At 43.0% G+C, this 27,512-nt stretch overlaps 1 protein-coding gene across 11 annotated transcripts in view; it reads right to left on the bottom strand.

The window, feature by feature from the left end:
* Positions 1–1,295: 1,295 nt before the first annotated feature.
* FYN (FYN proto-oncogene, Src family tyrosine kinase) overlaps positions 1,296–27,512 on the bottom strand; it is a 139,646-nt gene continuing 113,429 nt past the window's right edge. For 7 of the 11 annotated variants that reach the window (XM_066179392.1, XM_066179391.1, XM_066179389.1 and 4 more), the window contains 5 exons: positions 25,710–25,889; positions 23,893–23,969; positions 23,637–23,790; positions 15,166–15,297; positions 1,297–4,781 (listed from right to left, as the gene is read on the bottom strand). In XM_066179392.1, the coding sequence (XP_066035489.1) occupies positions 4,573–4,781; positions 15,166–15,297; positions 23,637–23,790; positions 23,893–23,969; positions 25,710–25,889 (752 nt within the window). In that variant the 3' untranslated portion in view covers positions 1,297–4,572. Of the gene's footprint in view, positions 4,782–15,165; positions 15,298–23,636; positions 23,791–23,892; positions 23,970–25,709; positions 25,890–27,512 lie in introns of all 11 variants that reach the window. The other 4 variants (XM_066179396.1, XM_066179395.1, XM_066179393.1 and 1 more) reach the window with 1 other exon arrangement.

Genomic DNA, 27,512 nt, shown 5'->3' with positions numbered 1-27,512 from the left:
GCCATGCCCTTGGGAGAAAGAAATGTTTTCTCTCCCCAGCTTTAAAGTCAGCTGCAGGCTGCTCTTTGCAGTAGCCACAGCATCTCTGGGCTGTAGCAGCAGTGCTTCCTGCTACCACCTCTCCTGGTTTGGGAATAGGGATTTGTAAGAGATCATGGAGTGGGAACCAGCAGGGGAAAAAAAAAAAGAGAAGGAAAACAACAAGAAGAAAAAAGAGCAGCTCTTTTGTTGTTAACAACACTTTGTCCTCTAATCTACTCATGTCCCAGTTTTTCATTTTTGTTAAGCATTCAGCTATAGGGGAGTAATACAAGGAGATAGAATTGATGTTTGTGTAGATGTTTTTATGTGTGAATTTCCTTTTGAGTCACAGATAATTGTAAACACACATGTAAGAACAGGCTCTGTATTAGAAGTCAAGAGAAAATACCTCACAGACTTAAGGGAAGCCAGCATTTCCTCTCTAACCTTCAAAATGAACCTAAGCCGCCTAGTTTTAGCTGTCAGAAGTTCTGAGAAATTTAGAAGCATTGAGAGGGAGACAGTAGCACCCTACTCATGTAGCAATCCCAGCAAGGGGCCTCTTTTCCTTTTCTGTGGAAAGGACATGGATTCTGGTTTGGTCTGTACTGGTTTATTCTGAAACTAAAGTGCCCTTTTCTTCAGTTAAGATGGCAGGGAATACTGCTCCAGTTGACAGGAGTCCCCCTCAGTGATAAAATATCCCTGTGTATGAGTCACAGGAAATTATAATCACTGCTTTCCAAGACTGCAGAACACAATGAGATTTCTGAGCTACAAACAGACTTCAATTATTCTTGAAAGACAGACAGACCCTCAAACTGACACGACTGGAGAAAATAAATATCCTTTTGTCTGCACTGCTGGTGGTAATTTCCCATTAGACAGGAAAAGGCTTCTTTGATGAATGAATATTGTCTACACTTTAGAAGAGGAGCTACTGTATACCTCCTAATAGCTCTTGCATGCTTGGGCTCAGCCTTGTGTGAGGCCCTTAGACCCCTTGGGTACAATATGGTAGCATTCATTAGCGTGCTCCGTCTTTTATTGCAGCACTTGAGAAAAGGATGGTGCACGTTAAAATAAATTTGAGCAGCTTTCCACTCACCTTGAAGTTATGTGGCAAGATCGAGGTATTTAGCAATCTGCCTTCTTGGGCTGCAGGAAGTCCTTTTCAGTCTAGAGGCTTCAGAAGAAACACTCACACTGGAGACAGATTTTCCATTTGTGATTATTCTTGTAATTTTAGCAGTTAATCACTTTTCTGTCTTGTATTTACTTTGTTTTTCTACAGTGGTTATTAAATCAAAACAGAGCATCACCCAGAACTACACTGAGCACTGTTTACAAAAGCCAAAGAATATCATGTTGGTGCCTTTGACAAACTTTTGTCTTTTTCAAAGACGACCAAGTCTCACATAATTGCCTTCTCACAGAAATCTAATAACCATACTAACCATCCCTTCACAGCAGTGTCCCATTTCCACCTGTCACTTTTCCTGAGACTGGTCTTGGATTAAACTTGGCTTAGAGATGCCTGTGTCACCCCACAGAGTCCTTTCTCCTGCTGGTAGGTCTTCTAGAAGCCCTCCTCTGGAATTCAGCCACCACACCATGGAATCAGGTGAGCTGGTGGGGGGAACATTTGGCCAATTGTTTTTATCTGGGTGGAATTTATTTAGTCTTACATTAAAAAAATATCGGAAGGAACAGAAGATTCCTAATCTCATAAATTCTACTTTTACAGCCACCACACAACTATTGTGGTGTACACACAGTGCTTAAGAAAAGGCTTTTATTAATTTGTAGCAAAAAAACCTAACAACCTTGTTTAAATTTTTTGCTAATGTTTTTATTTGAGAGATTAAAAAACCCAAACAACAAAACTCCCAACATTAAGAAAAAGAAGCAGAAGAGCTACTGATGAGAAATGGTCTGGATTTGCCACTCAACAGTGGCACCAGTCTGCACACAAGCCAGCTGCAGGCAGAGATCCGGCAGAGACCAACGTGGTACTCAGAGACCGAATGCAATACAAGAAACAGCAAACCCAAGAATCAGAAATAAAGGCCATAAAACCCCAACAACGCCCCGTCCGAGTCTTACTTCCAAGGAGAAACATAAGCAAACTAACGTCTTAGGCTCGTCCCGCATTGCAGATGGAAACTGCACTTAAGTTTGTGGCACAGCAAAGGCTGCTAAGGAACTTGGCGGAATGGCCACGCTTCGCCACCGGGCTCTGGGCCGAGGAGGTGACGTGTTGGCTTCACCAGCCCGCTGAGTTACTATGGAGTCCTCAGTTCCATGGATGATATTTTAAGGCAGGGGGGTAGCTGTGGGAAAAAAAAAGAGGGCCACGACTTGCTTTGTAAGTACTAAGAGGAAGCTAGAAGTCCAACAAGGATCATGGCCTCTTCAGTACTCCACAGCTACAGGTACAGCAACATTGAATATATAATGTACATAACATTACTTATAGACTCTACATGTAAAACGTTAACCAATTTATCATGGAAATCTGGTAACAAGCAACATTGCCATATAAATTCACACTTTGAGAAAGACTAAGTGTGGAAGCCTCCTTTGCAAGAGGATTTTTAGTCAGTTTTGTATAGAAAATACTAAAACAATGATGACAATTTGTTCTCTGAATCTCAATTAATTATTGGGTTAGTTTTCACAAATGAAGAAAGCTTCTCTTTAGAAAATGTGTGAATCTTCAGAATATGAATTCACAATCTAAGTACTAAATAATTAAAAAAAAGAAAAGTTTCAACTGTCAGGAAGTCTTAGTTGGCCACAATCTTTTAAAGCAGTAACAGCAATACAAGACATAGAAAATGTCTTTTCCTGCAACACTTGTAAAAGCATTCATGTTAAATGCAACAGAACTAATAAAGAACAAACTGCTGTAGAAGAGAGAAATGAGAGACTAGCTATGCATTCAGCCATCTTCCTTACAGCTGAACTCCAGCTATTTAAAACCATATTGACTTCATAATTTGGAAAATCATGTCCCATAGGTAACTGGTCTGCATACTCCTATGAAATATGATGCCCCAAATGGCATGACACCCCTTCTTGAAAAGGTTTTAATCTCATGTCCACCATTAGCTCCACAGTTTAAACAAAAAAACAACTATCCAAATGTAAAATGCTCTTTTTTTTAATTACTAAATTAAGAAAGTTAAACAGTTTTAAAATGTAAACTTGCGAATAAACCATAACAAAATGTAATTAAGACTTTAAAATTTGCAACTCAGTATTAAAAACTCAATAGAAATAGAAAGGAATTTTTTTTGTGTGTTTTTTGGTTAAACGTAAGTAATTCAAGGCTGGTACAGACAACTGAAAAGGTAATACTTTGTTCTGTGCATCCCCCATGAAATGTAAAGAAGTGCATAGTAATTCCACTGGAGAACTTGCAGACACAGAGAAAGTAATTTCATTAGCAGTACAGGACACTTAACACACTTATTTTACAATGGAAAAATGTTACACATAAAACAGAAAAATCCTAGTTGCATGACCAACAGTTTAGCAGGGGGACATGGCTAAAATGCTATTATTTTAAGACCATCTGAATGTGGTTACACTGCTTAATAAATCTTTTTGAAACATTTCAGTATACATGTTTTGATACAAGAAGTCCTTGCAGTTTCAATTTTCCAGTTCGAACGGTGATGGTGTAGTTTTCTTGCTTTAAATATGTTCGTTTTAATTTCAAGAACAAATCATCACACACTTGTCAAACATTGGAAACATTACTGTAAATACAGCACGTGATTCCTGAAAGAGCAAAGTTACAACCATCTACAGGTACATAATCATAAACAAAAAGTGCAATCCAATTTAAAAAAATCATGCTTGGCAAAAGCCAAAAATTAGATCACTGGCTTTCAGAATCCCACCAGTGTTTTCATGTCTGCAGTAAAATTATCGCTTTCTGGGTACAGCTGCAGCAGGATTCATTCAATTCCAAATGAGCATCCTCTGCAATAGCACCCATATACTGTATGTACAGGTATGTATATATATTATATATATTTTATATATAAAAAAGCAAAAACCCAAACACCTGTCCTGATTTTATTTGTTAAAACATGAAAAAAAAAAAAAAAGTTTTAGACAAAGAGGCCACTTCTGGAAAATAATACTTTTAGTTGAATCAGGAGAAGACTAGTTAAAATCACATAGGTTTTTCATTTTAAAAAAAGGAAAGCACTAGGATCAGTTATTGGCACTGAGTTACTATTTACAATGAACAGAGGTTTTGCAGTTTACATAACATCAATACAATGCAGTTTTGGAGTCTTTGATTAAGAAAAAACAAGTGTTTTTCTCCTTTTCATCCAGGACATTCAGATTATTAGGACAAGTGGTCATAGGCAAGGGCTGTGGAAGTTCCCAGCTTCAGCCCCTCCTGTGCACTGCAGTGCTGGAAGATGTTGCACTCTGGAGAAGCCTATCGCTGAGTTGGAAGGTGGAGAGCAGGTGGGACAGGGCTGAGAAACACCTGGTAATTCATGACAGTGTCTGGAAACCAGGGATTTACAGGTTGTCACCAGGTTGGTACTGGGGTTCTGTTGCAGTGAAGTAGTCTTCAAGAAAACCCTGTAAGTATTCAAAAGTTGGACGCTCCTCTGGGTCTTTTTTCCAGCAATGAATCATAAGCTCATGCAAGGAGATGGGACAGTCCTGAGGACATGGCATCCGATAACCTCGTTCTACTTGCTCCAAGACTTCACGGTTATTCATGCCTGTGAAGGGCAAACAAATCTACAGTAAATTACAGAAAAATTAACCAAGTATAACTGTATCTACAATACATGTGGTTTATGCAATCATACTAATTTCTTTTGGTTAAGACAAGTGAAACACAACCACACTGACGTCCTGTTTCAGCTCCGCATCTACTGCAAGGTAACCTGGATTATTTTCTTTCTCAGTAACGGGTTTTAGGATCCAGTGATGAGCAGAACACTGCTCCCATGGTTACCCCCTCTTGGCTAACTCACAATGGGCAGGATTTGGTGCCTTCCTCTCTGACAGCAGGAACCGTGAAATGTAATATGTGATGTGCTTAAGGAAATCAAATGCATTGCAAAAAATGGAAAATTCAAAATTCTAGAAATGAAGATGAATTTCTGAAACCGTCACACTAACCATGGGCCTTTCTGAAAGCATTCTGTGAGGTCATGCTGCAGGGATTTGAAGACAAACTCTTCTACTCCTGGCTACCAGGGTTGTCCAGCAGCATTACCTTCACTGTCAGCCCAGAAGATTATTGCTGCTGACCTGCACTCCCTCCATCTGTGCTGGTTAATACAGTTTCCATCATATTTGACTGCTCCCAAACTAAAACAGAACAAAGCTGCTCACAGGAGAAGTCAAATGCCAAGCAAAACATCTCCACCAAAGAACCATAGCTCACTTTCTCTCTCAAAAGAAAAGAAGTTGTATTACCTTCACAGAATCATAGAAACATTTAGGTTGGAAAAGGCCCTTAGGATCACTGAGTCCAACTGTTAACCTAACACTGCCAAGTCCACCACTGAACCATGTCCCTAAGCACCACACCTACAGACTTTTAAATATCTCCAGGGATGGTGACTCATCTTGCTTGACTCTGAGAATAAGGCCAGGCCCATTGCTACTTTTTCTTTTCTCTGTAACCCCTTGACTCCTCTGCCGAAGTGCTTTTCACCAAACATTAACCGCAAGTCACCCTCAGCTTTAGTTTACATCCCCCTCCCAGTTCTCTTTTTAACAGTACCAGGGGTAAGACTGGCACCACAGGCATGCAGAAGTGTTTCAGAGGAAGCCTGCATGCTGACTGCAAACTTTATGCTTGCCCTGCCCCAGTCCCCTGCTGAAAAATATCTGCAGAATTCATTCTCCTGACTTAGCAGGTCCTGCAAGCAGCTCTGCAGGAGAACCAGCAGGGACACTTTTAGTTTCTCCATGACTGAATCTAGAAACCAGCACTTTGATGTTGCACTTTCTGCCTCTTCCTGGCTTCCATGACACTATCCTTCCCTGGGAATCCTCCACTTTCTTCTTGCAGGGTGTCCTTTTGAAGAGTTTGCTTGTCCCAACTCCAGAACCCAAAACCTCGTATTTTTTGTAAATTTATTTGTGAGGAATAATTCAATCACCTTCTTCAATACAGATTCATTTATCCACTCTACACTTTGACTTGTAGAAAGGTCTGGTTTTGGCTGGAATAGAGTTAACTTTCTTCCTAGTAGCTGGTACAATGCTGTGTTTTGGATTTAGTATGAGAATAATGTTGGTAACACACTGATGTTTTAGTTGTTGATAAGCAGAGTTTATCCTATGTCAAGGACTTTGCAGTTTCTCATGCTCTGCCAGTGAGGAGGTGCACAAGAAGCAGGGAGAAACTGTATTGTGCATAATTTGTTTTTCTTGGCTTATATGCCTCTCTTTTTCATTCCCAATAAAATTATTATTATATTTTATTTTGTTTCAGTTATTAAACTGTTATTATCTCAACCTCTTGAATATCAGCAGGAGGATATTACCCTGTCAAGATAAGAAGAAAAGGTTTTACCTTTTTTCTGATTCTCCTCCCCATCCCACCTTTGAGGGGCCTGGGGGTCGGCCGTGGGAGTGAGCAAGTGTCTGTGTGGTATTTAAGTTACTGGCTCTGGTTAAGCCATGACAGGGAATAAAATCCTTACACTACATAGCGTTTAGGCTGGTAACTTGGCTGTAACCTTGGATTTGGACTTTAGCCTATATCCTCATGTCCTGGCTGTGTTTAATTATTAAGGATGCTTAGAAAGAAACATCTGCAAAATTCAGCCTTTCCTGACCATCCATATCTAGATTCTCATCTCATGTTAGGATTACAAACCCCCTTTTCCTCTTATCTTGTCAGGGTAATTTCCTCCTACTGATATCCATTTGCAGTGTCTGGGCAAAGATCATATTCCTATCCTGCCACTGTAAGCACCCCTGGCATGGTCTCCCCACTTATTCCTTGTATTTATATTTAGGCTCTCAGTTATCCATGTCATGGTCACAGCATGGTTCTGCTTAGCTTACTGCAGCAACTCCCATCTTCAAACAAGAGGAGTACTTGGTTTAATTCCATATACGGGTTTTACTGCAGGGAAGGCACAGAAGAAAGGAGAAGTTTCTTTTGCTGCCTGTTGTGCATGGAGGAACCTCTCTGGAAAACTGTCTCATACTCTTACAGGCCTCACCTTAACACTCCCTTTTGCAGGGATAATTGCAAAAACAAAGGTTAGATTACTGATTTACAGTATTCCCTAACCTGCAGACCAAGACTTCAGCACTGGTTTCTTGTGTTTCATTTATCAGCTGCATCCACCCACCATATTTTTGGTGTTAGATGTTTATAACTAGGAACAAACACTTTGAATGACTCCTAAAGTGGACCATGGTTAGGTCTTCAAAATGATGAAAACAGACTAGTAACAAGCCTCTGCAGACATCAGATTCTGCACAGATTTATGGTTCTATATTATTGACTCCAAACTGATGTTGTTAGGTCACAGAGGCTCACAACAAACCAGAACACACTGAACAAACATTTGGGTGTTTCCCACTATCCAGCGAGAACATTCCCAAAGATATTTCACTTGTTCATTAGACTACAAAACAACACTACTGGTCTGTTAGACACAAACCCAAGGCAGCATCAACCCAAACTTTCTGGCTTTCCTGTTTTCAAGAATACTACAAGGAAAAAAATGCGTATTTTTGTTCATGTTGTGTTCTCAATATTAGTTTTATAAATTTGTGTTTTGAACAAAAATCTGCACCTTTTTGCATATCCTTGTCTTTGAATCAGCTGAATTACCTTGTGTTTTGGGGTGAGAACTTCTGCTGTGCTTCGCTTCCTGTAGATATTAAAGGCTATGAAAGTAACTGCAACCAGTAACTCATCTGTTCATATATACCTAACCACTAACAAACTGCATTCTTTGCTTTTATTTTGGCAGTACATCCTGAAGTACAACATGGATGGAAGCAACAACAGCAGAAAAGCTCCTTCCCAACTGATTTGTTGTTCTAAGATATCAAATGTTTGGTATTTTTATCCAGTGCTTTACTCAGTGCTGCAAAGCACACTCTGAAACCTGATAACGAACTGCGTGCTGGAAGAAAAACCCTGAGGAGACAGAAGGGGGAAGAAAAACACAAACAGCTCTTCACTTCCCTTTGTTTAACAAAAAGGTAGGAAAAAGAACATGAAAGGGACATTGCTGTCTGAAATCATAGTCATTTTTTTGTCCCTGGAAAGTGAGTCAAGCCAGGTTTTTTCATCACAGTTTAATCCAGGAAAATGCCCTTCTTTTCTCTTCCCCTTTCTCCTTTCCCCTTTCCCTTCCCTCACAATAAACCCCAGTTATGAAACTAAAGCAAGTAATCCTCATGTTCCTCACTGGAATTCATATATCCAGAAAGGGCTGAAGCACCTAGGATTTGCCAAAGAAATTCTGTTAGTTTTGACATGAACTGTTAATTTAAAAACAGAATTTCAAAGACTTTTATTTCTAAATCAGTTGGATTACTAGTCAGACTTCTAAAACAGCAGTGCTTCAGGTATACATTTTACCTCTTAAATAGCCTATTTATGTTTACAAACCTATTCTATAGACTTACTTATCTTATCCTGCAAGTTTTAGTGTTTCTCTTTTGATAGCAGAAGTCTGTCATATCCGCACTTCTAACATCACAGAGAGAATATCTGAGCAGTCTGTACAACTCCTCTCTCTTAATGAATACCCTAGAGTTTCAACTCTTAATAAATAATAAATGACATTCTGCTTGCAGTATGCTTTCAGACCCCTTAAAAGTTTATCCTAAAATCCTTACATCTGCGAAATAAAATACTCAGCAATATTCTTTTGTTGGGTACAGCTATTCCACTACTGGGGCAACACCTGCTATCAATCCAGGCTGGAAGATGAGCAGAGTGAGAGCAGCCCCGCCAAGAAGGACTTGGGGGTGTTGGTGGATGAGGGGTTGGACATGAGCTGCAATGGGCACCTGCAGCACAGAAAGCCAAATGTGTTCTGGGCTGCATCCAAAGCAGACTGGCCAGCAGGGCAAGGGAGGGGATTTTGCCCCTCTGGTCTGCTCTGGTGAGACCCCACCTGCAGTGCTTCATCCAGCTCTGGGGTCCCAGCACAGGAAGGACATGGACCTGTTGGAGCTAGTCCAAAGAAGGGCCCTGAAATGAGAAATGGCTGAGAAAATTGGGATTGCTCAGCCTGGAGAAGAGAAGGCTCTGGGGAAACCTCATTGTGGCCTTTCAGTACTTGAAGGGGGCTTGTTAGGAGGACCTGTTTGGGTAGGACAAAGCATAATGGTTTTACACTGAAGGAGACTAAATTTGGATTAGGTATAAGAAAAAAAGGTAGTTTACAACGAGGGTGGCAGAACACTGGAGCAGGTTGCCCAGAGTGGTCATGGATGCCCCATCCCTAGGAACATTCAAGTTCAGGCTGGACAGAGCTCTGAGTAACATTAGATATCCCTGATTATTGTAGGATTGGACTAGATGACGTTTAAGAGGTCCCTTCCAACCTAGACAATTCTATCATTGTAGAATTCCATGAAAAATCAGCTTGTGCTCATGATATTTCAAGAATTACGATTTGGCCAAGAAGAAAACATCCAGTTCCCAAAAGATGGCTTTTCCATTAGCTTTTTATTCCCTGAGAAGACCAAAAATCAAATAACCTCCCACCATCCAGCATTATTAGTGAAACCTTCAATAATCTCAGGATGCCACAGGATATGGCCACTCTAATGCTCAGTACAATAAAAATCTACTGCCCATATAGACTGGGGACAGAAATGCAATACTGCTCGGCTTTTCCAAGAAAAGTTGTAGGAACTTTAAGTTACAGTGACTTTAGGAGTTACTTTAAGAGTTACTGTGAGACAAAAAAGGATGCCGAGTTTCCAAGTGTGGCTAAAGAATACACTGGAAAGTACTTTGGTGTGCTCTTAGGAGCTTGATTAGATGTGCAAATAGCATGGATCTAGGTAATGCTGCTCTTCCAGAAGACAGGAAACATCACTGTCACTAGGGAGTGTCCCTGCATCCAAACTAATGAGCTATACAGATTACTTTGGGGCATGTGAAGTCCAGAGAGGAGACCTATTGTTTTAGGCTACTTTATTATTGCTTTCTTCTCTTAGACTGTAGTGGGTTGACCCTGGCTGGATGCCAAGCACCCACCAAAGCCTCTCCCTCACTCCACTCCACAGCTGGACAGGGAAGAGAAAATATAACAAAGGGTTCATGAGCTAAGGACTGGGATAGATCACTCACCAAACAATGTCACAGGTAATACAGGCTAGAACTAGAGGGATCAGTTGAATTTATTGCCAACAAAATCAGAGCAGCATAATGAGAAGTAAAATAAGACCTTAAAAACACCTTATCCACACCCCTCCCTCCTTCCAGCTCTAGCTCCTTCCCCAGTGGTTTGGGGAGACAGGGAATGGGTGTTATGGTCAGCTCATCACTGGTTGTTTCTCCTGCAGCTCAGGAAGAGGAGTCCTTCCTCTGCTCCAGCACAGGGTCCCTACATGGGAGACAGTTCCCCATGAACCTCTCCACCCCACGGGCAACAGTCCTCCCCAAACTGCTGCAGCATGTGTGGGTCACTCTTCCATGGTCCTTCAAGGACAGGCTGCTCCAGCAGGGCGTCCTCTCTCCATGGGCCTCCCACAAGGTCACAGCCTCTTCTCAGGCACCCCCCTCCCCCAGCTATCATAGCTTGGCTATGCAAACCCAACACACAGACTGAGAACGATGCTCCTTCCAGACCCACTGAATGCTTTCAGACCAGTGATGAAACTAATGGAAGGGAACAGCAAAGCCGCTCCTAAGGGAAGACAACCTCTGAATGCTGTTCTTACCGAGTGCAATGCAAACCAAGTTATTTCTGTGGAAAAGGAGGAGCAAATTTTAAAACTCCGGAAGTCATGCCACTTCACTTAGAAATTAAAGCCTGAAAACCCTCAGCATCTCATCCTCAAAACTAGACTAGCAATATCTGTTTTTTGCTTTGGTTTTGTTTTTAAAAATACGTCATTATTTGCTTGGTATAACAGATGAATAGATGCAACCTTGAACTACAGCATTTGTGATCAGAGCTTCCTTGCTTACAAATAAACCCACCTGACCTTATCTATCCTATGTGGTGAGCACACATCTTTCTTGACCTCTTATTTACCATCCACAATGATGTTACACCCACCTACCTATGCTGCTCACTGTTACGTACTTGGCCCCAGGCTTGGGTATTACATGCTCTTTGGGACTCATGGCCCAGCTTCCCCCAGGGATTAGGAGGCTGAATACAGCTGCACAAAGGCTGCAGGGCTGCTTGGAGCCCAGACTCAAAGACCTGCCTGGCCAGAGGCAGCACTGGGAGTAGCATCACGGTGGCTGTCACACTAGAGTTAAAATGAAAATGCTCCTGATGTGACAGTGCAGCAGAAAGCAGAAGGGGCAAGGTCAGAGGTGCTTGTTTCATGTGGCTGAGATTTTTGCCTATCCCAAAGCTACCATGTTAAAAACTCATGAATTCTCCAACTACTGCTAGGGAAGGGCATTTGTCAAAGAGAAAATAAACTGACACTGAGAAAGGTCCACTAAGAAGACTATTTCTTAAGCTTGGCGCCTCCTTTGGCCCTATCTATTTTTCATTTCTCCACTGTAATAGCAGAAATAGAACCTCTGTGTGAAAGACTGTGAAAGTTGCTTATTTTAATCTGTTGCCTTGTGAAAAGGATAAGAAAGCATAAAAAAGGGCATAAGTTAGTGGACCAGAGAAACAGGCTTGGTTGATGTATGAACATGAGGACACCTTCCAAAGAGCTGGTCTTGCCTGTGGGAGCTATAGGGTTTGGGGCAAGACTTCATTATAAACTCTAGACTGATCTTTATCTCCACCAGAAAAATCTTTACTGCTCATATATCTCACCACTGCACCAGCCTTTCTTCCAAAATGGGGCATCAGGACAGGAACTGGTTGAAATCTGTAGGACAAAGAATGCCAAGTTCTGTTCCACCCAGTCTGTTTCCCTCCTGTAAACTGCCTGCCTTCCCCACTCTACTCATTGTGCTTTTCCCTCCTTCTACACAAGCTTAAAACAATGCCTGGTTCCTCACATGGGAATGCATGAGGTATGGTGTCCTGCAGGCATGGGTACCACCCCAGGACTGGGATGTATGCTATAAATCATCTCTCCAGGCACTAAGAACTTGTCAAGCAAGAGAGAAATCCCTTTGTCTGAGGGCCTCTCTCCACTTCCTCCAGCCTGCTGTAAGCAGGAACATCAGGACAACATGCCCACAACCATTTCAGAAACTGGATATTACAGCAGACAGACAGTTCCATGACCCTCTTTGTTTCAAGGCTGACACTCTTCAGTGTCGTATCTTGGGTACCAAAGTGCTGGCAGTGCCAACAGACTGCACTCTCTCACCTATGGGTTGTCTACTTGGATGAAGAGGGCTGAGTCTTGCCTCTCAGGGTGATAGAATCCTATTTTTCTTCCTCATGCAAGCCATGCCATAATGACAAGAAATGCCCTGTGGGTGCATCTGAACCCCCTACTCCCTATCTCAGACAGGGATAGGTATTCATGAAACTTTGTCCTTCACAGGGTCCTTTCTCTTCCCAGCATGAAGTAGGAGATAGATGGTCCTTTCTAAGTCAGGGGAAAAGAGAGTCTTTTCTAAGGAGCTCAGGAGGCCTTTGTCACTTTGGGAAGTCCAAGCTCTCTTTTCAATCCCCTTGCAAAGACAGATCCTTCTGAGAAGGCCCCAGTTCCCCTCCACTGCTGCCTCAGCCTATAAAAGCTTTTCCATTTACGGTCTGGGAAATGAGACTGGACTGAAATCTGTAAAGACTTTGGACATTCAAATGTAAGATCCAGGTTGCCCTTATGTAAAACTGGTAGAGGGGAGTGATGGTGACCATAAGAATGGTTAACACCTCCCAGATGAGCAACAGGGGAGTCCTGGTGGGAAGGAATGGCCCTGGCATAGAGCATGGGCAAGGTGTAACCAAGGCAGTAGATGACTGTCCAGAAAATTGCTGCCTTAGTGATACATAACACACAAAAAATTGCTTCCAGCTACTTGGTATCTTCCTAGTGCAGGTGGAGGAGAGTGCGCCAGAAGGCCTTTTGGCATGTGAGGGCTTTATGTAGTGAGGGATGAACGGGTAGGACGGTGCTGAAAGAGGAGAGATCTTGCTGCTTGTCTTTGATGTGCTCAAGCTGCCACGTAATAAAACTGTCCAGAATTTCAGGACACAGCCCATGCCTGAGATTACTGTCATGGCTCCTACCAGAAGTTATATATTGCAAGCACTTAAATGCATATCCTGTGGACTCCTCCTTTGGCAAGGGAAAGAAACATTTACGAAGTGCAGACATCCTCTGCAGCCATGGCCAACCCTGTGTTCACTTACAGACTTGTGAGTAAACACAGGGCTTAAATGGTTGTTTTTGCATGGAACGGTATTTTCACCTTAACTCTGGTGGTGACAGCCCCCAGGCGACAGCCCCCAGGCACCCACTCTGCTGGCAGTGACTAGAGAATCCCTGCAGCCCAGTTAGGAATACTGCCCACCCTCTGGGAGCAACACCGCATCAACTAAAGCTTATACATCTTTTTCTCTGTCTTTGACCTTTGCACAGCATGCCATGTCTGCTTAAACCCTCAATAAACCTGCAGAAATCATAGCTTTCTCACACCACTACCAGGAATCCTTATGGCAGGAAGACTTTTGTGCTGACTGGTGACACAGCTGCTCTGACTGGAGGCAACACCCCACATGGGGAAATGCTGGGCAGCGGGATTCATCCATTCCACAGAAACATGCCATTATATTTTCTGCTACCTCATTCAGTTGTCACAGCCACACCTTTGCTAAACTGCTCCCTGTTAATCATGCCAAAGTTCCCTTCTGATCATGAGATGCCTTCCAGTCCCCTTATTCTCTTCTCATATATCAGCTACTGCCTGCTAGGTGCTAGCAAACTTGAAATTCCTGGTAAAAGTCTGGAAGATTAGTTTTGCTGAGTTCAGTCTTCTGAAGTGGTGTGAGACACCACAGGATAAACTGAACTCCACCTTGATGCTTCTCCTGCTCAGTTTGATATATGGATCTGACTGCTTGATCACAGCACAGATTGGATAATTGAAACTGCTGTAGGGAACTTTCCATTAAATCAGCTGCAGTGCACACAGTCAGACTCTTGAGTACTTAGATTTTTTTTTTTTTAATAAAAAGACCGAAAATGCAGCTAGAAGCATCTTGAAATGCAGGGCATCCCCTGCTGTTAATATCTGTGCTGATGAGAAAAAGGGATTAAATTCCTTTCCATGTAACGCATGGCTTTCACCTCACCCCTTTCCTCTTCACCTGAATGCCTACAGTCTTCAGGCATTGAATGTGGATCTGAATCTGAATGCAGATCCAATCACCCCTCCTACAAATCTTAATCCATTGGACACTTGGCAGGGTTTCAACAAAGAGCCATGGGGCCTCCAGTTCCCCCATGCAGAGAATCTGGCCCTGCTGTGACCCTGCCATGAGCTCTGGTCTGCACATTACAGAACTATTTTCTTTCCTTTCCATCCATCTCAAAAGAAAAGATTGAAATTTAAGAGTTTATGAAAAAGAGGTTTGATAGTACCAGACATTCAGACAGTCATCAAACCTTGCAATGAACCAGACTGACAGAATAAACGGAGCAGGGCCTCTGTGGGAGTTTAACTCTTGGTATCTTAAAGTAAATGCGATACTATGGAGAGCTATTTGCTCCAGAATATGATAATTTTACCTTGCTTTCATTAGTTGTCTAGAAATTATATTAATTGAATTGAGCCCAATTAAAACAGTAAAAATGAATTTGTTGAATTGTCCCCTTGTCATTTTTATCATGACCATCACCACGTGGCTTTGAGTCAGAACTGTTTCTAAGCATCCACAGAACTTACACATTATAGCCTTTCTCCTTCGAGCTCAGTGAATATAAATAAACATTCCAGTATAAACATATGGCCCATTCCCACTCCTTTTTCTAGGTGAAGCAGGACATTTTTCTTACCTGGGTATGGCACTCTCCCTTTTGTTACCAGCTCTGTCAGTAGGATCCCAAAAGACCACACATCTGACTTTATTGTGAACCTTCCATACAGAGCCGCTTCTGGCGCAGTCCATTTAATGGGAAATTTTGCACCTAAAAGAGAATACATGAATCTTAACCAGAACAGAGACAGAACCAAAGCGGCAGGTCACAGGTGACTCTTGTGTTCTGCAACACATGCAGGAGGAAGCAGCTGCAGAAAAGTGTTAACCAACAGCTCCACAGAGTACAGTCAGAGAGGACAGGTAGGCAGAACACGTAGGGCATCAGGAAAGACTAAACATGGAAGGGGTCAGTTTGTCCCACGTCCCAAGAGAAGAATAAGACATTTTAACTCAAGTTTGAAGTTTTATAAAATGAAAAAAACCAACAACAACAACCACCCAGTTTTAAAAACAAATAAGCCAAATATAATAGAAATAATTTCTCCCAAGGTGTTTTGAATATTTGCAAATCAAACACAGTTAGCACATTGAGGCAGAACTGAGGTATGCTGGGTATGTACCTCCCAGTTTGCCTGCTCAAGCTGAGCAAAATGCAAACAAACAAACATGGTGAAAACAAAAATTAAAAGCGAATCCAATATTTCATTAGAAACATGCAAGGACTCTGAAATAATACTGCCATTCAAGTTGCTTGGAGTGCTTGATATCAGGGCACAACTTTGGCCTGTGATTTATAACTTGACAGTGTACTTTAAGCTCCTGGCACTGAAAAGCCTGTAGTGCCTTAAATACGTGCAGTTCTAATGTGCTCATCCATCATCAGAGCTTGGAGGAGCCAGTTGCAGTAAGGATAGTAAGATAACAAGTCTTTAAACACTGATTTATTTGCTTTTCCTATCACTGACTGTTTTCTTAAGGAAAATATTTTCAGTACGACTTTAAGGAAAAGTCTTGTGGTAATAATTAACTCATAGTATGTACAAAAAAATATGCAGACATTTCCCTGGTGCCTTGTATTAACATACAGGCAAAAGAGTTGCATTGCTTATTGCGGATCCCTAGTGACAAACACTCTTGAATCTGGAAACAGATTGCCTTCGACTTCACATCACCCTCTCATAGAAGTTCCCTTTGCTTTCAGGAGGAGTGTGAAATGTAACAACGTGGACAAATCACTCTCAGGGAGTGAACTCATGGCACTGTTTAGAGTTCCTTCCTGGCATCGTTCCGCCATCACGTTCAGGGCTCAACGTCCTGTATCTTCTGCCATACACACCAATCTGACAGGACTTAGAGTAAAAAGTAAACACTGTAATTCTCATCTCCTTACTTAGTAAAGCTTCGATGTGCTAAAATTTTTTCTGCTGTACATGTAAATGATCCTAAGAGAGACTAGTACTCTAGTACAAAAACGTTTTTTTTCCTAGGGAGTATTGCAGTTGCTCAAGTAAGTCCTGCTAAATGACTTGAAAATGTCCTGCTAATGGATAAAAAAGATGTAAGAGAAAGTTTCAGATACCTAATGCCCGAACGCAGGAACTTAAGTCTAGTTAAGCATCAGCACATCACTGGTTAGATCTGCAAAGATGCCAGAGGATTTTTGGATGCCTGTTCACTTTTTAAAATCTGTCTCTTACGTATTTTCATTGGTTGATATGCATGCAGGAACTAAACTGGGGTGCTTGGCTTTGGTCTCAATCTGCTTCACTTACACTTCTTTGTGTGGCCAATCTTAGTTCGTAGAACTTCATCCTCTCCTTTTACCTTGGCTGTGATGTGTGAGTCCTTTGCAGCAGAAGCTGCCACCACTTGATCCTCTGTCCTGGAAGCTGGCCCTGCTTCAGCAGCACCAGCAGCCACGTGGGGTTGGCAACTGGCTTCTGCAGCTGCCGGGAGATCCTGGGGCTCTACAGCCCGTGCCAATCCCCGGAAAAACTGCAAGCTGCCTGTATCTGGTGGTCAGGTTGCCCTGACCTGCAGTGCATGCCTTTAGATGAGCCTGTGCAGGCAGTCCTGAACGTGAGGGCTAATGTCCTTCTGCTCTCTCCTACGTGCAGCTGAGATTGTACACACAGCCTGTGCCAGCTGATTGAAGCAATAGCTCCAGGCTGGCCAGGAGCCTGAAGCCTTGGACGTTGGCTGGTGCTGTGTGAGATGGCCATGCAGGGGAGTTTGATTGTTCACATGTTGCACGCATTTTATTCAACAGTTTTCTTCAATCAGCTGTGTTTTTCTGAGAAACGTAGCCAAATCTGCTCTAATTCCCTTGTGCTTCATACTCAGATCCAAAGGTAGCAACCACCTACAACTCATCTCTGGAGGAAGGAAATCTCTTCAGACTCTTTTGTGGCAAACTCCGCCAGAATTTTTGTCTTCCTCAACCTACTGCCAGTGTGTCACTGGGAGATGAGTATGTGGCATGTTGTCGAACCACAGGAAAATGAGAAGCAAGGTAAGCCCCTGAGAAGGGGGATCAGTTCCAGGAAATCCCTTTTCCTGAGAGCTAGAGCAGTACAATCCTCATTGGGGTGTGATGAGCACTGCTGGAGAGACGAATGGTCTGTGCTGAGGATTTTCCAATGACAGGGCAGCTATTCATTACTTCTTTGTGTTGCCCCTGCTGTGGATGATTCTCTGTCTAAAGCAACTAATATAAAAAATCATGTTCTGCAGTTTGTGCAGATGACAGATTTGGAGTGGTAGATGGGGAGAAGAAAAATGCAAGGTTGGCAGAGAGCTTGCTAGCAGAACCCTGCTTCATGGTTTTCTGGCCCTGCAACACATGTTGGAGGCTAGATGGTCCAAGAGAGTCTGCAGTCCAGCACGGCAGAGCTGTCAGTGAAGGGGGAGCAGAGACCAGGGAGAACACACCAGGATGGTCACCTGCAGGTACAACACATGCACTGCCTCACCACAAGGAGATCACACACAGCTCCGTGAATGGGGCTGTGTGTGTTGTCTCTCATTCAATACCTGGAACTGGAGACAGAGACAGTGCACTGCTGTAAAAGCACAAAAATTACCAAATGTGTTGAGCACTGCCCTGAAGCCTCCTGCTTGCTGTAGCTACATGGAGTGTTAGCACAGGCTGGATGCTGTGTGTGTGGCTCCTGATGGACACACAGTTCCTGTGCTTACTCTCTTCCCAACACACTGATTAAAAAACCTATTACCTCTCTCTGCCCAGGCCTCAGAAGCTTATTAAACAAACTGACTTTGTGCTGCAAACAAATTAAACAGCATCAGATAAAACGTGTATTACTGACAAGCATGTTAATAAATCTGATAAGCCAAATTACCCCAGCTGACAAGGCAGCCCATCTCCTACTCTGAAGGCAGATTTTGCGTCAGTGGAAGAGGGATTTCTCTCTTTTTGTTGCTGGAACCTGTTTTATTACAAACCAGCACATCAGTAACCCCATGCATGAACACCAACAGCACACTGCATCCATCAGGTCAGGATAATGTGTCTTTGTCCCAAACAAGGTACTAATCTGCAGCTTTTATCTCTGTCCCCGTTTTTTTTTAAAACGTTAAAGCCCAGGGAAAGCCTTTTTTGGGTTTCTGCACTGCTTGTAACCACATGAAACCAAAGCTGCTGATACAATTTATGGTTAGAGCAGCTGGCCCCCAAGCCTGTGAGGATTTTTGTGAGGCTCAGCGCCATTGGAGCTGTAGGGACCCCTGCCCGACTCTGCCCAGGCATTCACGCAGGTTATCTCCCAGGAGGATTTCCTTGGGAAAAATCAATCCATGGCCCTGCTTTAATTCTTTGCTGGCTACAAGCAGGTCATATGATGAGAAGGAGCAGAGGGGGATGGGATGATTGAGTGACCTTGAGATACAATTCTCAGCATGGTTTCTTCTGAGGCAAGCAAAAATCCCTCAGAGCTTTGGTTTCTTTTCAGATCTAAATCTTGATGAAGTAGAAACCTCTGAAATTCATGCCCCAGAGCCACTGCCAGCTCGATAATGATTCTGTTTCTGGAAATGCTACAAAGCTGCTACCTCTTGTACCTTAAAACCAAACCCAGTGGAGGACTCCAAGCTCCAAGACCCAAAAACTCGGGGACTTCTTGGGTTAACAATCAGGGAATGTAATGTGGCATTGAATCGCTTCTGGGGCTGGAAAGGGAAAGCTGCAAAAGGTAAAAACGAAGTGCTGAAGCAAGCATGAAACAGGAAACGAGTCAGCCCCGGCAGGCAGGCGATGATGAGTGCCGTGTGGGAGGGACCGTGCAATTACATTTTTTGTGCTGTGAGAACGAACATGAAATTACAAGCCTGGCAAACATCAGCGATGAGGAGCAGGCTCCGCAGGCGGACCCCTCCACAGGAAGCGGGGGGCGAGGGGCGGGACTGCGGCTCCGAACGTCCCTCCGCCTCTCTGCCTGCAGCCCCCGTCCCCTCGCCCTTCCTCTTGACCTGGCCGCGGTCCTCATCGCAGGGCAGATGGCTCCTCTGCAGGAGGGGATCGGGGATCCCCCCGGGATCTGCTGGCTGAGAACCACGAGTCCTTTCCCCTGTCCTCCCCTGGGCTGGCTCAGGGAGCGGCAGGTAAAGAGCGAGAACAAAGCCCTGGATGCCACAGCCTGCAGTACAGTCAGTCACAAACAAAACAGGTCTGATCAGCTGGTGAACAAGTCCCTGCAAAGGGACTGGAGAGAGCCTGGAAGCGGGAGTGGGGGGGCGGAAATCCCTGCCTATTTCTAGGAAATCAAACTAAGGAGCGTCACTTGATTTTAAGCAGGGCAGGAAGGAGTTACTTCTAAGTGTTAAGGAGGCAAAAATGATCTGAGAGTTTACAAACACGTACTAGAGCTCCCAAAATAGCTCTGACTCGTCTGGAAGGCATCAGGAAGATCCTTATTCTTTCATGTGCGCTTCGAGTGCCACTACTGCAAGTGCTGCTAGTGTGTGCAGTAGAAACATGGCCTGGAAAATAACTCTGCAATTTTTTTTTATTGAGAAAATTTTAAATTTGTATCAGCTGCTGCCGCTGCTGCTTAGAATAGTAACAACTTTAACCCAGTGAGTCCGTGGAACACTGGCACTCTCCACAAAAATGCCATGTGCTCGGCCAAAACTCCACATAACTGTGAACCGTATCAGTGTATGGACAGCAGAACTGCATGGGAAATCCTTTGCCGGAGGTGATGGGAAGTTTCTCTTTGTCATGTAGGACACCAAGAGTTTTAAGTCTTGCCTTACAGGGCTGACACAAGCATCAGCACTGGTAGAAGGAAACAAGACTCCATGCCTGACACTGTGTATGTGGGGAAGATGTTGCAACAGCATCAGCCAGAAGGAGCAATGGGACAGACTGCAATACAGTCCCCCAGTGCAGCCTTTGAAATGGGCGTCACTTTAACCAGGCATGTTTTTCCCCTTTGATTACTCACTTCCTCTAAAAGCAAGAGGAGCCAAATGCTCATTACAAGCCAAGAATTTTCTTTTTTTGGTATTATTTAATGGCAGTGTATAACTGCTAGTCACACACTTTAAATCATTAGTGGCATGACCGTCTCTTTACTTCCTGACAATTGCTGAGAAATGGCAGTGCAGACAACGAGCTGCTTTTTATTTACCTCTCATAAATCAGGAGCAGTCAGGCCTCCTTTGTTCAAACCCAAAAGAAAATAAACCGGTCAGTAAAACATTACCACCAGGCTCAGTAATACCCACACAGGTTCAGGAATCCTGCACTCTAGTCTGCTGGGGCTCAAAGCATCCCCATCTGTTTCCTTTCAAAATATTTAATCAGAGACAAAAGTGACAGTGGAGGAAGGGAGTCAGAGATCAAGCAAAGCTGGAGAAAACCACCTCTTCCCCACGCCAACAATGAGCTCTGTACTAACACATTTAAGCCAAAAGAAGGATGACTGCTGAGTAGAGTGACCAGAGACTTTAATCTTCAGATTTTGCAAGGAAAAACATTTCCTTTCTCCCACAGGAGCTGCCAGTTTGGAGTGCTCCCCGTTCCCCTCCCCTCTGCTGGCCAAGCTTTCCTCCTGTGTCAAAATTCCCACTGAAGCAGTAGTCAGCTAGATAAACAGAGCAGTCCCCAGATGCATCCCCTTGGAGGCTGAAGTAATAGGTCATGGGAAACAAGCAGAGGCAACCGTTTCCTCCTGATACTGTGGTCTCCAACAAGCATTGCTCAAACTGAAGCTTAACTAAACAAGCCAGAACTGAATTCCAGTTAAAAAAAAAAATCCATTGGTGCATTAGAAACCATGTTTCTCCCTCAATAAATTAAAGGTCTTAGGCTCACCCTGGCTTGGAAGCCAGGTTAATTGCAATGAAATGTAAGTTGACTGTGTGCTACTTGGTCAAAAAAAGCATCCCTTCCTACTCCTTAAGAATGGAACAAAAATATTAATTAAAGTAGGAAAACCTTTCTACATGATGCCTGTAGTTATAGCTCTTTGGGTCTCTCTTTTAAGGAATTCTGTAGCTCTGAAGGACTTCAGCCTGACTCAGAGGTGAGGGGAAGGAAGTTTTGTCCATTGCCCTCAATTATGGGAAGGATGGGTGACTTCTCCATACTCGCACCAGGAGATGAAACCAGGCAAACATGACTCAGATCTCCAGATCATCAGCAATGCATTTTAAAAGCCAAACTAATTCTCCCTTCTCAGACACTTTTTCCTCAATGCAAGTGATTTCTGCCATGAATAAAAGGGCAGGACATACCCACAGCTATGCTTCCTCTCCCTGCCAGGCCTGGTGTTATACTCTTCTCAAAGTTTCTGCACCTCAAACCCAGTGATTTTTATTTAAAAATCTAAACTTCTCAATATCAGTCAGGCAGGTTTTCACAGCTTTTTTAACATGTGAAGAGGGCAAAACTGTTCTGAGAGATTTAAACTGAGAGGCAAACAGGTCATCATAGGATTTCCAAGGGATCAGGAGCCTGAAGAGATTTGGCCAGAAGTAGGTCACATACTTGTCTATGCAAACAAATAATTAGTCATGTAAAACTATACATTGGGTGGTTTCCAAAGGGAACAAAAGACATGGCAGCAAACCAGGCAGAAATGGAGATAATATAGGACACTGTTTCAAAGCCATTTTGCAGACTGGATCTGCCTGCCTTGTTCAGGGAAAACTCTTCTTGTTTTACATAGGGGAACAGCAAGGAGGCAGCTTTCTGTCTATGAGAGCCTCTCCAGACACTCTTACTGCTCTAGAGAAAATGACACAAGCCTATTTTTTTCTAACAAGAAGCAATTCCCACCCTCAGGCTGAAATCAACAGTACTTAAGGCTCTGCATTAGTATCTGTCACGAGTTCTTCAAGAACCCCACCAAAATAATCAGGCCTTGCTGTCTGACTGTGAAGTAGGCACCTTTTAGGGTGGATGCAGCCTGTGGTCCACATCCCTATGACTGGGTACTGCCAACAGCAGTTCAGAGGGGTGAGAACAGCTTGAGAGCTGCTGCTGCTCCCAGGCCCGGGCAAGGCATGCTGGAAACTCTCTGGCTCCTTCTGTCAACGCTTAGAGAAAAAATTACAGAAAGAGGTTAGCTGTTTCCTAAGAATTAATGACAGGGTCCATGCTGAAACAGAGACTTTGCTCAAGAGAAGAAAACTCACAAGAGGAGGGAGTAAATGCAGGTTATGAAGTACTTAGCTGGCCTGTGCTTTTTGGTGATGTACAACGGGGTTTAATGGGATCCTCCTTGGCTTTATTACTGAAAGGATGGAGTCACGTTTAGCAACACATATTGAACTAGTACTACCAAAGTACTGCCAGCAGAAAGAGAAAAAACTGTAGCTCTGCAGCTTGGACCAACATCTGACAACAAGGCATGACTTGTAAAGAATAACTAAAAAGAGCCCGTGACATGGCTCAGTTTGAACACACACGCTTTTTAGAAAAAGCTACAAAACTCTTTGATACATTTCTATAGTGTACCAGTGGTTGTCTGTGTCCAGCACCCTGTGTAGCACTGGAAAACGGCATTTCTATGAAAACAACTTTTTTAAGAAGAAGGAAAGAAAATATAGTGCTCAGAGAGGCAGCTTCATTTCACAGAGGCACAACTCTTCGACCTGTTTGAAATAAAGAAAGTAAGAATACTACAAGAGTGATTATAGTGGTTAATAAATACTAGAAGGCACACTACAAAAGAAACACCCTACATACACTTTTCTGGATTACCACATTCAGACTCTCATAACCAGTAGGTCAAATATCCTCTTTGCTATGGCACCATGAAGATCCTGTCTTTGCTGTCATTTCCAGCTGTGTTCCCACTCATCACCTTTGTTTCATTTTGGTTTTCAAAGAAAAGATAATAGAATAGAACATGCTCTTTAGGACATGCACTCAGCAGTGAATTTCTGACTAGGAGTTAATATGAGTTCAGGATTTACTGAAAGCAGCCCCGAAACACAGGAGATAGAGCTTTTCAAAACCATGTTCCACTCTTTCCCTGTCACAGGAATGACACTCAGCGCTACTCCTGCTGCTGCATTTACCTTGTCTGGCTGTATATTCATTGTCTTCAATCAGCCTTGCCAATCCAAAGTCAGCAATCTTGCATATGAGGCCGTTGCCCACTAGGATGTTTGCAGACCTCAGGTCTCTGTGTATGTAATTCATCCGCTCGATGTACGCCATGCCCGCAGCCACCTGCCAGCAGCAGCAAAGACAAACCACGCATTTAAAACAAACTCAGTACATTAGTGGGCTATAAACACGTGCATCTCAGGGCTCAATACTCTGAAGACAGACCTGGGCCGCCATGTCCACCAAATTCGGTAACTTCAAAGCTCTTCCTTCTCCATCCTTTAAGAAATCTAGCAAACTCCCTGCGAATGAAGAATTGACACAATGGAGAGATGTTAGGAAAACAACTCATCAGGATGGAGGTACAGCAGTTTGTGCAATATTAAAGACGGCAATGTTTCAAGTTCAAGGGACAGTTTCAAAAAACCCCATAATATCCTTAAGTTCTCCTATTGTACTCGCTTTAACTCTTTAAATTGGCTTGCAGAAGAATGTGCCACTGGTACAACTAGAGTTGCAGGGAAAGGAAACAGGATTGTTTTAAATTTTCCTGACCATTACTGAGAAAGTTGATCTTTCTTAACTTTGCCAGTGCTCTTTAAAACGACATACCTGCTGCTCTCTAAAGGCCTCAGCTAATTGCAAAGCAGCAGCTCAGTTCCAAGCCACACAAATTATGGAAGAAGTCAGATCCCAGCTCAACCTGCTCCAAAAGAAAGGTCAGCCCAGAGCCTGGTGAGCCCAAAGGGGACAGCAAAGGCTATTTTTCCTTACAATTTAGTAGTGGTCTTCCTCTAGGTAACCAAGAACTAAACACAGCATGAACCATTAATTTTAGGAGACAAAGAAGAGATGAAATGAAAGCAACTTCAGCAAAAGTTGTAAGCACATCGCTTTCCTGTGCAAGGGAAACCAAGAAAGTACCCTGTTGCTTTAAAAAAAGAGCCTAGGATGTTACAGCTTTTGTCCTAATGTTGTATCTGAACAGAGAAGTGTAGCAGTCTCCTTTAAATAAGGTCAGAGAACTGGTTTAATAAACAAAGGAAAAAGACAGATGATTAAGCATTTCTCCCTTGATAAATCGTCAGCCTCAAGCTCAGATCCAAAGATGTAAAATGTTACAGTATAAACCAGTAAAGTAAGCCAAAATAAACCCCATACTTCAGAAGGGTTTTGAAAAGTCTTTATTTTTAAAGGGAAAAAGCATATGCTTGTCACTGAGATGTATGATTAAAGTGTGAGTTAGTCAGGGTTTGGATGCCTCTGAGGAGGGAGGTGGGCAAGCACCTGCCAGGAAAATAAAAGTCAACTCCAAACAGACTGAAAGAATGCACTTAAAATTTCAGAGTGTATCCTCCAATGTACAATGAAACTTCCCTATGAGAACTTATGTTTCCTATTTGCTTCATTTGCTTTTCCAAAACCAGCAGATTTTTTGCTCTGCTCTCAGCACCCCTGCTGGAGATCTGATGGAGTGAAAACTTTTCTTTTTCTCATTTTACTACACTGTTACCAGCTAAGTAGCTTAAGGGAAGAGACAAGGAAGAAGGGGAAAGTGAAGGAAAAAGAGAAGGGAAAGAAAAATATGTGAAAATCATGTATTAAGATGCTAATGGGGTGGACTGAAAGTGAAGTGTGATCTGAGAATGAGGTGCCGTGACAAGACCCAGGATTGGCTGAAATCCTAGGCCAACAAGTAATCACTGAAAGAAGATGTCCTAAGAACTATCTGATGCCAGGAAAAGCTAGGATCTTGGGAAGCAGCCTCTAGTACCATCAAACCTAGAAAATGCAAATCACTTGTCAGGGAAGTTTAGATGCTGATGCGGTTGGAATCACTTAGCCTGCACCAACTTCTCTTTCCCCCAGGTTCTGGGCCCAGTTCATAGTGGAAATCATAATTCTTCTGAAGCCACATGTGACTCTAGTTTCCTCTTCCCTCTCTCCTTCCTCACATGCACCCTGCTGCACCTCCCTCTGTATCCCCAAGGAGCAGCAATAAAGAAAAAAAATATTATCAAGCACAGCAGCTCTAGCTTCACCTTTACTCATGTACTCTGTGACAATATAGATAGGCTCTTCAGATACCACAGCATAAAGTTGGACCAATTTGTCATGTTTTAGCTTCTTCATGATTTGGGCTTCCTCTAAGAAGGATTCTGGAGACATGGTGCCAGGCTTCAGGGTCTTGATAGCCACTTTAGTATTTCCATTCCACGTACCTACAAGCACAGACACTTAGTTAGATTAACTATCTTCTGCTCTTTTTTCTGTCTGGTGCCTAATGTAAGCAAGGGAAAAGTAGCAAGGACATTTAAGATAAGGTTTTTTAAAGAAAGTTTGGTATCCCATGTTGCTTTATCATTATATTCCTCCCACACCTCCTTCGTATTTTAGTCTTTTTCTGTTACACTGAAAATACTCCCATTGGCACTGAGGCACAATTGCCGTTGTCCTGCTCAGACAATGTTGCCAGTGATCTCCACGGAAACCTTCTCTGAGCAAGAAACGTGGGACTGCTGAAACCCATCTCTGTGTATTCCCTTGCTATCAAGTAATTGCTACAGACAACAACACAGCTCCAGTCACAGATTTGGACAACAAAACTGGTTAAACCAGAACTTCTCATCTGCAACACATTTGAACATTTTGGTTTTGTTCTGAGTCAGATGAAAAAAAAAAACCAACAAAAAAAACCTTCCTGAGAAACAAATCCTGAATTTCATTTTAGAAACACAGGTGTGTTTCCAAACTGAAATGTGCCTTTTTCCTTCCTCTCCTTATCCCCAGGAGCTGCTCATAGAAAATGAGGTGTTCCTATCCACTTCAGTTTGCTCTTTACTTGTGGTCAGCACTGAAATAGACAAAGGTGCATCATTTTTCAGCCATCACCTACCAAGCCTTCTGGAACACCAAAAAGCCTGCACAAGAACCTGGAGACAGCTGGGAAAGGCTGACTCAGGGCATCCTGCAAGAGGTGGGGCTTCACTTGGGGTGTTTTTTTGTTTGGTGGGTTTTTTTTTTGTGAGGTGGTGTTTTTTGTTTTTTTTTTTTTTTTTTTCTTTTTTTTTTTTTTTTTTTTTTTTTTTTGTTTTTTTTTTTTGGGGGGGGGGGTATTTTTTTTTGTGTGGGAATGAAAAGGAAGGAAAATTCAAATGGGCAGAAATACCACTTTCCTTCTGCCTTCTGGTTGTCCTTTGCCCAGACTAGCCAGAAGCCTGCTCCAGAGTCAGAGCTGACATGGCTTTGAATGTGATCTGTAGATAGGGAGCTGCTGTGTGATAAGGCAGAACAACACTAAATGACTTCAGGAATAAATAACATTAAACTACTCCTCTGTTCTTAAGCATGAGGATAGCAGAAAGCTCACGAAGTACACAAAGGCTGTGTCATGGAAAAAGGTAACGCGCAAAATAACCCAGTTTGTTAAAAGTACATGAACAATAACAGGGCTCGGCTCCTGCATGGGAATTGGTTAGGCCAAAATAACTTTATCATGAGTTTTTGCAACCTACCAGAGTACAAAATGAGCCATAAAATTGGTCCTTTTTTGTGCAAATGCTCAGGTCCTAGGTCCACCTTGCCTGGCTGAGGCTAGCAGATGAGCAGTGGAGGAGCTCCTGCATCTGTGCTGCTCCTCACTTTTTAAGGGCAATCCCAGATGTGTGGGGGGGCTTGAGGCACATATTAGTCCAAAGTGTGCAGTGCAAGTTTGGTTTTCATTATGCCTTGATTTCCTTCCGCCAGTTCAGTGCAAGGCATCACTGTACTGTCAGTGGAGTAATGCCTCGAGTTACCACCTCTGCTACCCCAGCACACTTCAGAAGGACTCCTGAAGCCTTAAT

The sequence above is a fragment of the Chamaea fasciata genome, unplaced genomic scaffold (genome assembly GCF_029207755.1).
Source record: "Chamaea fasciata isolate MVZ Bird 193981 ecotype frontalis unplaced genomic scaffold, bChaFas1.0.hap1 SCAF_3, whole genome shotgun sequence".
In the NCBI taxonomy this organism is placed as follows: Eukaryota; Metazoa; Chordata; class Aves; order Passeriformes; family Sylviidae; genus Chamaea; species Chamaea fasciata.
The sequence above is the reverse complement of the archived record's forward strand: the minus strand, read 5'-3'. Positions and strand labels throughout refer to the sequence as shown.